This window comes from Panthera tigris, chromosome C1, assembly GCF_018350195.1.
Source record: "Panthera tigris isolate Pti1 chromosome C1, P.tigris_Pti1_mat1.1, whole genome shotgun sequence".
Lineage (NCBI taxonomy): Eukaryota > Metazoa > Chordata > Mammalia > Carnivora > Felidae > Panthera > Panthera tigris.
The window spans coordinates 157,465,271-157,477,699 of NC_056667.1; the positions used below are offsets into that span (position 1 = coordinate 157,465,271).

The window sequence follows — 12,429 nt, forward strand, 5'->3', positions numbered from 1 at the left end:
CATAATGAAGTAATTTACTCAGCCATGTCTTTATTATTGGACATTCACTTTATTTTCAGTTTGTTTTTATTCTGTTTTAACTAACAATGCTGCAGTAAACAGCCAACCTAATTTTCTGAAATTGAAATATCGCTATGTGTATCTACTCTTTGATAGCCACTAGATGGAGATAAGTGTTTATTTTTGGTTTTAATATTTGTTAACCAATAGTTTATAAAGATCCAGCTACAGTGATATAAATGTGACATTTAACTCATAGTTTTTTCATGTGTTGCCAGTTAAAAGGACAAAAAGTTCTTTTTCTTGGAACTTTTGGTTTTAGGAATTTGACATTTTCCTCCAAGGTAAATTTAGTCTCACCATATGATCCAGCCATCATGCTGTTAGGTTATTTACCCAATTGATGTAAAAACATAGATCTACACAAAAATCTGAATGAGTGTTTATAGAAGCTTTATTTGTAATCACTCAAAACTGGAAGTAGCCAAGATGTTTTTCAGTAGATGAATGGATGAACAAACTGGTACATCCATACATTGGAGAACTATTCAGCAATAAAAAGGAATAAACTGTTATGCCATACAAAGACATGGATGAATCTTAAATTCATATTGCTTAGTGCAAATAGTCAGTCTGAAAAGGCTATATACTGTATGTTTCCCATTATATGGCATTTTGGAAAGGCCAAAACTATAGAGATGGTGAACAAATCAGTGGTGACCAGGGTTGGGGAAGGGACTTAAGTAAGTGAAGCACAAAGTATTTTTTAGAGCAGTGAAATTATTCTGTATAAGACTGTATGATTGGATACATAACTATGCATTTTGTCAAAAGCCGTAGAATTTTACAACAGAAAGAGTGAATTTTAATGTATGCAAATTTAAAAAGTCACTTAAGAGCTTGAAGGTCCCAGAATGGACTTCAGAATGTGGCAAGAGGCTCTAACTGTATTTTAAATACACAAAACAGCCTCATTTAGGGGAAGGGGAGAAAAGAGGCTAAGTAACTTTGGAAATTAGTGAAGTCTAGAATACTGAAGATAAAAGGAACTATACATCGACACTGAGGTTGATAACATGCCTCCTGTGGAAGTATGGGTTAACTATTCTGAAACTGCTATCCTGATATACTGAGATTGAACAATTAGGTAAATAGATGATGGCCTGATGGGAGCTGGATTTCTCACTACTGGAGTGGGAAGTTATAGATAGATAAGAGAAGGCTAAAATGATCCATGTAGTAATAGATTAGAGTTGGAGACTGAAAGTGCTCCCAGTGGCCAAGTTGGCACAGTTTATGCAAGGAAATAAAGTAGTATTGGATTATAACCCTGAGTACAAAATAAATATCCATGAATTCATACTTATATAAATAAATGATTGAATAAATGAAGAGGAATAGACAAATTTCCCATGCAGAGGAATTCCAAACCATTTATGTAGATAACTCAACCTTCAAGCAGGTAGAACAACTCTCTACTCCTTAAGTGTAGGCTGTGCTTAGTGACTTCTTTCCAAAAAGTACAGTGTGGAATGGGGGGAAAGTAACGTTACAGTAGAGAAAGTTGGCAAGCACTACCTTAACTAGATGTTCCAGGTAAATATTGATAGTGATGTCATGTTGATAATGTGACATTGGTATGATGTGATGAGAATGGTACTTTACCTCAGTGGTCTTGTTCTTAAAACCCATAACCTAGGACTAATCTTGAGAAAAGCATTATCCAAGTTACAGTTGAGGAACATAGACATTAGGGTGCGTGTATCCCTTTAAATCTGTATTTTTGTATTCTTTGGGTAAATATCTTATAGTGCAATTGCTGGATCATAGAGTAGTTCTATTTTTAGTTTTTTTTTTTTTTTTTGACATTTATTCACATTTCTTCACTGGGTTATTCGTTTTTTGGGTGTTGAGTTTGGTAAGTTCTTTATAGATTTTTGGATACTGACCAAATACTTTCAGCTAATGTGATTTGCAAATATCCTCTCCCATTTTGTAGGCTGCCTTTTAGTTTTTTTGATTGTTTACTTTGCTGTGCAGAAATTTTTTTATCTTGATGAAGTCCCAGTAGTTCATGTTTGCTTTTGTTTCCCTTGACTTCAGTGATGTTTCTAGTAAGAAGTTGTTCCAGCTGAGGTCAAAGAGGTTGCTGCCTGTGTTCTTCTCTAGGATTTTGATGATTTCTTGTCTCACATTTAGGTCTTTCATCTATTTTGAGTTTATTTTTGTGTATGGTGTAAGAAAGTGGTTCAGTTTCATTCTTTTGCATGCTGCCATCCAGTTTTCCCAGCACCGTTTGTTGAAGAGACTTTTTTTCCCATTGGTATTCTTTCCTTTGTCAAAGATTAGTTGACCATATAGTTGTGGGTCACAAAATTTTTTGAACTTAATTTTTTTCCCTGTATTTTCATTGAAGAAAGATTTTTCTCCTCAGAAATTAAGACCTGCAACTTTTTCCTCCCAGATTCTCCTGAGAACGATATTCCTATGGAGATCGCAACAGCAGAGCCACAAGTTTCTGAGGCAGTATATGATTGTGTTATTTGTGGACAAAGTGGCCCCTCCTCTGAAGACCGACCTACAGGATTGGTTGTACTATTACAAGCATCCTCAGGTAAAATCAAAGTAATTTTTCGGTGGGAACATTTTAGAGCCAAAGTATATACAACAGATTAATAAATACCTGTATTAATCAATTAATATCTTTGGATATACTATAGATCTATATAGCAAGGATCAATTTAGATCTGTATAGCAAAGATTTTTAACATGGCTTTATCTGACTTTCCTGGACATGAGTGTTAGAAGAAGCCCTTAACAGAGAAGTCTTTCTATATGTTACACAGTCTTTTTCCTTAAAGTGTGATGGTATATTATCAATGGTAGGTGGCCAATAACTGAGTTTAGCTTTCTTGACAGTTTAATTGTTTTAAAATTGGAAAGCAGTTTAAGCCCAGAAATACTGTCAGTTTAAATATTTTAATTACATAAGACACATTCAGGTAGGTTTGCCTTTATGTTTTGAACTGCTAGAAGCAGTCATTCTTTTTTTTTTTTTTTTTTAATTTTTTTAGTTTATTTTTTGAGAGAGAGAGCAGGGGAGGGATAGAGAGAGAGAGAGAATGAGAGAGAATCACAAGCAGGCTCCACACTGTCAGCATAGAGCCTAATGTGAGGCTCGAGCTCATGAACCATGAGATCATGACCGAAATGAAGAGTCAGAAGCTTAACCAACTGAACCACCCAGGTGCCCCTATAAGCAGTCATTCTTGAAACAGCCTGCTGAATGATATGTTTGCCAATGTATAGTTAAAAAAATTTTCTTTGAAAAAAAATTGTCTGAATGCCCTTCATCCTCTCCCATACTGAAGTATTTTAAGGTGTGATAGCTCTTACACACTTTTGTCCCAATGAATTCAATCCATTTTCAGCAGGACTTTGTGTGAAGCAAAGAGAAAATAAAATTCTTACACATTTCTCCCAAGCCTTTTTTTCTAGGGCGTTTATTCTCTGAATTAGTATAGTAAAGTGGAAAGAGAAATGACTTCAAATACAGGTATTGCTTGACATAATCTGGTCAAGTTTGTTGCTTTCTTTTAACTATAGAGATAATATTGACCTCCGAGGATTATTGTACTTGTTAAGTAACGTAATATAGGCAAAAGGATCTAATATGATGTCTAGTAAATTAGTTTCTCCTCTTGTGACTTTTCTTGCTTAAAAATAAAATTGATTTGGGAAATAGAAATCAATTGAATAGTTGAATAGAACATTGGAGTAGAGCTGTCAAGATCAGAAATGCTGGCTAAAAAGGAAATGTGTGGGAGTATTGACTAGTTTTGTAGCTATTTCTGTTTTCTACTATTGTGAGGAAAGTAGCGTATTAGATTTTTGCCACTTTTTACAACTTCTTCTCCAAATACTTTATAATCATCAATGTAATGTTTTGTTTATTCCTTCATTCATTCATTCCACATATATTTATTGAGAACCTAGGTACAAGATACTGTCACAATAAGAAACAAGGCAAAACAAAATCTCTGTCCTAATGCAGAGTTTTGGTTTTTGTTGTTTTAATCTTTGTTTATTATTTTATATTTAGGTTGCTTTCACCAGATTGTCACTTCATTTAATCCTTTTTACAATTTTGCATACTAGCTAAACTTACTAATGTTAGATAATTCTACTATAACATAGCTCTTTTATCTTTTATAGATAGAAGGAAGTGAATAAAAACTAACATTAAAAAGTGTTAAATCTGAAGAGTGATTTTAATTGGGAACTGTGGCAGGTGAAATCTCTGGCTGTTACCTTCCTTTCTTTCTGAGCCTCACACACCTACTGACATCATGCCTTTTACCCCTTTTTACTTTCTCCTTACTTCTGACTTCTTTTTTTATTTTGATTTCTTTTTATCTATTTACATTTGGATATGGAACATTTCAACCACACAATGAAGTAAAGAAATTAGTAAAATTAACTTCCATGTCTCCATCAGTCTTTAATAGTGACTGATTGGCTAATCTTATTTATCCCACCTCCTCAGAATTATATTGAAGCACATTCCAGATATTATTTTAGTTCATCTGTAAACATGTCACTGTTTCAGTTAAAAAGAAAGTTCATGTTTTTTAGATATAACCCAGTCACTTGTAAGTAAATTAGTTCCTCAGTATAGTAAAATACCTCGTCAGTGTTTAAAATTCCCCAATTGTGGGGCGCCTGGGTGGCTCAGTCGGTTGGGCATCCGACTTCGGTTCAGGTCATGATCTCGCGGTCCGTGAGTTCGAGCCCCGCATCGGGCTCTGTGCTGACCGCTCAGAGCCTGGAGCCCGTTTCAGATTCTTTGTCTCCCTCTCTCTCTGACCCTCCCCTGTTCATGCTCTGTCTCTCTCTGTCTCTCAAAAATAAATAAACGTTAAAAAAAAATTTTTTTTAAATAAAAAAAATAAAATTCCCCAATTGTTTATTTACTTTATTTAATTAATTAATTTATACTTATTGGATCTCCTTGTAGTCTTTTAATTAATAAGCTCCCTTTTCATCTCCTCTCTTCCTTCTCCCTTCCCCCAAATAGGGGCCCTCCTATCCCCATACGTTTTACTTTTTTGAAGAAATTAAGTCATTTAAGAATGTTTTGAATTTTACTGAATGTATCTCTATGATGTTTACCTAGTTCTTCTGTCCACTCTATTTTCTCTGTTTTTGAAATATTTGCAATGAATTGTGATTATTGCCTAGATTCATCAGTTCATCCACAAATCTTTCTCTTTTTTTATTAGCTGAAATACTTCTATAAAAGAAATTTTACTTCATCAACTATTTTGATTACTCTGAGACATAAATTATGTACAAAAGGCAGGGTAAATACTGTATTCTTTCCCTTAGATAGTGCTCAAAATATTGAGGTAGCCATTCCTTAGCACTTTCCCAAAATAATTACTTAGTACTTTTTAAATCATTATGATATGTTGCAATTAGTTTCTCATTGAGGATCACATTCTTCCATCTTTGTTCAGTTGGAGCCTCTTCAAGTTACTTCCTCAGTTCTTTTGACACAACTCATGTAGACTTCGGACTTTACATTTTCTGGCATGGCAAGTTATACATTTCTGACCCAGGAATCAGCCATTTCTCTAAGAAGCCCTACTTTCTTTTAGTGGGAAATGGTATTTGGAGACCACAGTCTGGGTGCTAGGTGTGCTTATTGCTCTAGACCTTTTTTATGGCCATTGATTCTTTATTGGCCTACTTTGAAACCATGCATCAAAGAAAAGTCCCATGATATCTCCCTTTAGTCTAACATTTGACTTGTGCTGGATTATATTTTGATTACGAACCCTTCAAAATAACTGCTTGAGATAAGGGTTCTAAAGGTGTTGCTTTATATGCTGTCTCACTATTGTGCAGAATGCCTGTTGTAAATATTATTGACTTGGGAGATTCAGTTCTCCATAGGAGAAGAATACAATGTTATATGATCTTTTCCATATTATTAATCTCCACAGTCTTTGTAGAACTTAAGAAAATCCAAAATTAATGCGAGTGTTTTAATCTTCATAGTGTTTTAAACACGTATGTAATTAAAACAAAAAAAAATATGTAATAAGAAGGAATTAAATCTGGAAAGCAATGCAGATTGAGGTTTTTAAACCAAGTATCAATGTTCTTGTAGAAAAATGCAGATAGATAAAAGCATGAAGGGCAAGGAGTAGAGATGTAACTGTAAAGGAGCAGAATTTTTGTTTACTATTGAAACTAAGTTCAGATTAATTCCAACTTGATTGTTAGAAAATGAAGGTAACTAAGGAGAAACGAAAAAAGAAAAGAAATGAGAAGGGAATCAATACAGTATACTAGAACAACAAATTGAGGAACATATAGAAAATAAATAGCAAAATGGGAAAATTAAATCATCCTAAATCAATAATTACTTGAGATATAAGTGCATTCAGCTCTTTAATTAAAAGGCAGAGATTAACAGAATAGATTAAAAAACATGAATAGACCGTAGGAGACATTTTATTTCCTTTTTTGTTTTTGAGAGAGAAAAAGAGTGCTCAAGCTGGGTAGGGGGAGAGGGAAAGGGAGAGAGAGAACTCCAAGCAGTCCCCACGCTCAAGGTGGAGCCCTCCCTGGGGCTCAATCCCATGACCGTGAGGTCACGACCTGAGCTTAAATCAACTAAGATGCGCAACCAACTTAGCCACCCAGGCACCCTTAGACATTTTAGATCCAAAAGCACAAATGGGTTGAAAATAGGTGTGGGGGCGCCTGGGTGGCTCAGTCAGTTAAATGTCCGACTTTGGCTCAGGTTGTGATCTCCCGGTTCGTGGGTTCAAGCCCTGCGTTGGGCTCTGCTGACAGCTCCGAGCCTGGAGCCTGCTTTGGAATCTGTGTTTCCCTGCCTTTGCCCCTCCCCTGCTCTCACTCTGTCTCTCTCTCTCTCAAAAACAAATAAACATTAAAGAAAATTAAAAAAAAAAAAGAAAAGAAAATGGGTGTGAAAAAATATTCCACACAAATAGTAACCAACAGAGAGCTGGGATGGTAATGCTAATATCAGACACAATAGATTTTAAATAAAACATTGTTGCAAGAGCAAAAAGGACATTATATATTGATAAATGAATCAATCCATCAAGAAGATAAAAACAGTTTTAAACATAATATGTACCAAACAGCAGAGACCCGAAATATATGAAGCAAAAATTGATGGAGAAATAGTTTGACGATAATAGTTGAAGACTTCAGTGCCCCACTTTAAATAATGGATAGGACAACTAAACAAACTTTAGCAACAGTATAAAACAATTAGATCTAACAAACTTACATAGAATGCTTTATCCAACAGGAGTAGAATACACATCTTTCTCAATTGTACGTGGAACATTCTCCAAGATAGATGATGAATTAGGCTATGAACAAGTCTTAATACATTTAAAAAGATTGAAATCATCCAAAGTATCTTCTCTGATCACAGTGGAATGAAACTAGAAATCAGTAACAGAAGAAAAACTGGAAAATTCACAAATAGGTGGAAATTAAATAAGAGATTACAAGTGAAATTAGAAGATACTTAATAGATGAAAATGAAAACACAATATACCAAAACCTGTGGGAAAATAGTGCATAGAAGAAAGTTTATAGCTTTAAATGCTTACATTAAAAACAAAGATCCCAAATAAATAACCTAACTTTACACTTTTAAGAAACTAGAGAAAGAAGAGCAAGCTAAACCCAGAGCTAGCATATGGAAAGAAATAATAAAGATTAGAACAGAGATAAATGAAACAGAGAATAGGAAGACAGTAGAAAGAGTCAGCAAAAGCAAAAATTGGTTTCTTGAAAATATCATCAAAATTGACAATTTTCAGCTTGACTGACCAAGAATAAAAGAACACACAAATAACTAAAATCAGAAATGGAAGTTGGGGACATTACAGTAGGCCTTACAGAAATAAAAAAGACTAAGAATATTATGAACAATTTTCTGTCAATGAATTTGTCAATCTCACCCTTAGGTGAGATGGGTAAGTTCCTAGAAACATAGAAACTACTGAAACTGACTCAAGAAGAAATGGGAAATCTGAATAGACATTAAACAGGTAAAGAGAATGGATCAGTAATCAAAAACTTATCAACAAATAAAAGTCCAGGACCAGGAAACTTCATTCACAATGCTACCGAACATTTAATTTTTTTTTTTTTTTTACATTTATTTATTTTTGAGAGACAGAGAGAGACAGAGCACAAGTTGGGGAGGGCAGAGAGAGAAGGAGACACAGAATCCAAAGCAAGGTCCAGGCTCTGAGCTGTCAGCACAGAGCCTGACTTGGGGCTTGAACTCACAAACCTTGAGATCATGTCCTGAGCCGAAGTTGGATGCTTAACTGACTGAGCCACCCAGGCGCCTCCCCCCTACTTTTTTTTTTTTTTTAAATACTGACTGCTTAAAAAAAATTTTTTTTTTGTTTTGTTTAACATTTATTTATTATTGAGAGAGAGAGACAGAGCATGAGCATGGGAGGGACAGAGAGAGGGAGACACAGAATCTGAAGCAGGCTCTAGGCTCTGAGCCGTTAGCACAGAGCCTGACACAAGGGTTGAACTCACAAACTGTGAGATCATGACCTGAGCTGAAGTCAGATGCTTAACTGACTGAGCCACCCAGGCGCCCCCTGTGCTACCAAACATTTAAAGAATTAACATCAGTCCTTCTCAAACTTCTCAAAAAAAAAAAAAAAAAAAAAAAAAGGAGGAGGGAACTTTCTAATTCATTCTATGATGACAGCCATACACTGATACCAAAGCCAGATAAAGACATCACAAGAAAAGAAAATGATAGACTAGTATCTCATGAATGTAGATGCAGAAATCCTCAACAAAATCCTAGCAAATGAAATCCAGCAGTGTATTAAGAGGATTATACATCATATAGCTAATTATATTTTAGTTGCTAGCATCTCCCTACTTCTTTTTTTTCTTTCTACTGCTGCTGTAAATCTCTTCAAAACTTGGGGTCCATATTTATATACCTGATACTCCTTCCCTAAGAATGGTCTTCCCATGCTTATTGAGTCTTATAGTAATATATGGCAGTGTATGTTTCTACCCCCCCTCCTTTTTTTTTGTGCTTTGATGTTTTACAGTTATAAAATCTTAGTATTATTTTTGCCCTTTTGTTATACACCTCTTTTCCTAGCTTTTCATTTTGAAAATTTTGTATCTACAGAATAGTCTTTACTTGCACTCAACAATTGTTAGCATATTGCCATGTTTTTTCTTTCCCTCTCTTGTCTATACGCATACTCATATACACATGCACACATACTTTTTAGAAGAAAATGTCATGATGTTTTATCCTTGTAAGAACAAGGATATTCTTCTATATTATCTATCTATATTACACCCAAGAAATTTATATAATATCTATTATGTTCCAATTATCCCAATAGTATGTATATTTTTAAAGTTTATTTATTTTGAAAGAGAGAGAGAGAGCATGGGCAGGAGAGGAGCAGAGAAAGAGGGAGAGAGAGAATCCCAAGCAGGCTCTGTGCTGACATGGGTGACTGAACCCACAAACCGTGAGATCATGACCTGAGCAGAAACTTAACTGAGTCAGACTCTTAACCAACTGACCCATCCTCGTGACGCCCCCAATAATATTTTTTTGTAGCAGATTTTTTTTCTTCATCCAAGAAAAAGATCATGTATTGCATTTAATTATCAATTCTTGTTAGTTTCCTTGAATCTAAAACGGTTTCTCCAGCCCCTTTAAAAATTTTTGAAGAGTCTAGATCTTTTGTTCTGTAGAGTAGTTCATGTTCTGGATTCATGTGGTTATTTTCTTATTAGGTTTAGGGTAAACATTTTTGACAATTGCATTATATACATGATGTTCCCTCCCATTCCATCACATTAGGAGGCTCATAGTGACAGCTTGTCCCATTATTGGTGATGCCAACCAAGTTTGATCACTTGGTTATGGTGGTAGGTAGTCTATAGGATGATACGTTGGGATCCTGACAATTTATCCCTCTACCCCTTTACTTGATGTTCCTTGCCTGAATTGATGAATGTGTTATCTGTTACTATCATTATTCTTTTCAGAACTCAAATTTTCTCGAATTTGACCATCAAAACTCCTGAAGGTCCTCATGACCAGGCACCTTAGTGTTTGAATATCTCCTTGTGTTTATTACAATACAATTCCAGGCTCACTTTGAACTTTTCCCCAACCCTGGATGTAGCTTTTTCTCCAAGGATCTCTGTTTACTTTTAGTGAGAAATAGTATATTTAAAAATGAGGTTTATTGATACCAGAGAATCATAACTTCTAGGCCTTTTCACTGGACAGATTTTGAAAACCATTCATCCTCTATTGATTGATCGATTGATCATCCATCCATCTATCCATCCACCCAGAGTTCATACTAATATTTTAGTGTTATTTCAAAAAATAAATATTGTCATATTTCACACTTTATTTACTCTTTAGAAGAAAACTAGAATATCACTTTTTGTTAGGTCTTTAAAAATATTCAGTAGTAGAATAATTAGAGTAGTTTGTGATAAATAACAGCTTTACTTAGTGAATCATGTTGAATAAGGTTGGTTATTTAATGAGCTCTTATTTCTGTTGTTAATGTAGTTTTGGGGCAGTGCCGTGACAACATTGAGCCAAAAAAATTGCCTATCACTGAGGAGGAGCAGATTTACCCTTGGGATACATGTGCAGCAGTTCATGATGTGAGGCTTTCATTATTACAGCGTTATTTTAAAGATGTAAGTACCCTTTTTTATCATATAGTGATAGTTTGTCTGCAAAACTGATGGTTACTTCTCTCCAGAGTTTTATATTTTTTCTTCTACTAGATATCATTCTAATTTGGCATCTGGAAGTTTATTAGAAAAAAAGTTAATATATTGATAGTAAGGAAATAGGAATCTGTAATAAATAAACTTTTTAGGTTATAAATGTCATACCTATGTTTTAAATGTTATTTATTATAAGATATATAAATTCAGTTCAATGGAATGATAAGTATTACCTCTATAAAAACTTTTAGTTATGGCATGAATATTTTATGAAGATTTTTGCCTCCTTTTACTTTCTTTTAAACATATACAATAAAATCTCATTATGATGCTTTTAAAATGTAAAGTAGGGACAGATTAATTCATGGCTTCTATGGTTTGTTGTTGTGAACTTGATAGGTTTTTTTCCAACTCGTTACATCTAGGGGCTCTATCTAGCACTCAGGTGTTATTGGTCTTGGAAGGTCAACTTAGTTTATTTAGCGGCACCAGCATTGTTAACTTCCTTATAAAATTTCTGTACCATTTTCAGTATTCTCTCAGTGGATTATTAAATGGGGTTTCCATTCACCTGTTGTTTTTGAATTTACTGTATCTTGAATTAAGTAAATATATAATAGTAACTTAAAATAGTTAAAATATGAAGTGAAACATTATTTTTAGTTAGCTATATGAGATGAATATCTTGATACATTTTCACATATGATTCTTTTTTGCCCATAACGCACTGGATTAAATGGAAGAAACTAGTAGGAGATGTGGAAGGCAGAAACTTAATGAGAATAAGCAGCAACCAGTTGCATGCATTTTACAGAGTCAACCTGTAGAGTTTTAGTTGTGTAAGGCAGTAGTGCCGTTGAAACGGGGAGTATTCTATTATGAGAGAGAGGACAGAGTAGGGCGGGAGCCCGAGCTTTGGAGTCAGATAGACTTGGGTTTGAACTTGGTTTCTGCCATATATAACTGAGTGGTCTTGGTAAACTTTTCATTCCTTTTTTGGTAATGTTTTAATAAATATTGAGGCTATGAAGATTCATTGTTAAGCAATTCTTAGCACAGTGGTGTGGGCACATTGTTGAAGTCTTCCTAAAATATTAGTCTCATGTTAGTAAATATTTTCCTGCCTTTTTGTTTTGACTCTGATTCAAACAAGAAATCTAACAGTTACTTAGACAAATGGCATACTGATTTTAGTTTTAAAAGCTGATTTATTAAAATGAAAGGGGCACCTGGGTGGCTCAGTTGGTTAAGCATCTGGCTCTTGATTTCAGCTCAGGTCATGATCTTACGATTCATAGGATTAAGCCCTGTGTCGGGCTCTGTGCTGGCAGTGCAGAGCCTGCTTAGGATTCTCTGTCTCTGTCTCTGTCTCTCCCCTGCTGTGCTTGGGTGCTCTCTCTTGCTCTCTCTCTCTCTCAAAATAAAATAAATAAATATAACATTAAAAAAAGAAGTAAGATAAATTACATTTTTATAATACATTGCCAAAGAGAGCAGCTTATTAACTGACTACTAACCATTCTAAAATGATCTAAATCTGTTTCTACTTCAAGCGCTCCAAAACATAAAACAAAGATGAGCAGGTCTCCTATTGCTATTCTGATT

General features: G+C 34.6%; 1 protein-coding gene across 4 annotated transcripts in view; it reads left to right on the forward strand.

Annotated features, from left to right (window-relative positions):
* UBR3 (ubiquitin protein ligase E3 component n-recognin 3) overlaps positions 1 to 12,429 on the forward strand; it is a 234,227-nt gene that overhangs the window by 141,231 nt on the left and 80,567 nt on the right. For all 4 annotated transcript variants that reach the window (XM_042994657.1, XM_042994658.1, XM_042994660.1 and 1 more), the window contains exons 25-26: positions 2,465 to 2,614; positions 10,658 to 10,791. In XM_042994657.1, coding sequence (XP_042850591.1) covers positions 2,465 to 2,614; positions 10,658 to 10,791 — 284 coding nt within the window. The remainder of the gene's footprint in view (positions 1 to 2,464; positions 2,615 to 10,657; positions 10,792 to 12,429) is intronic.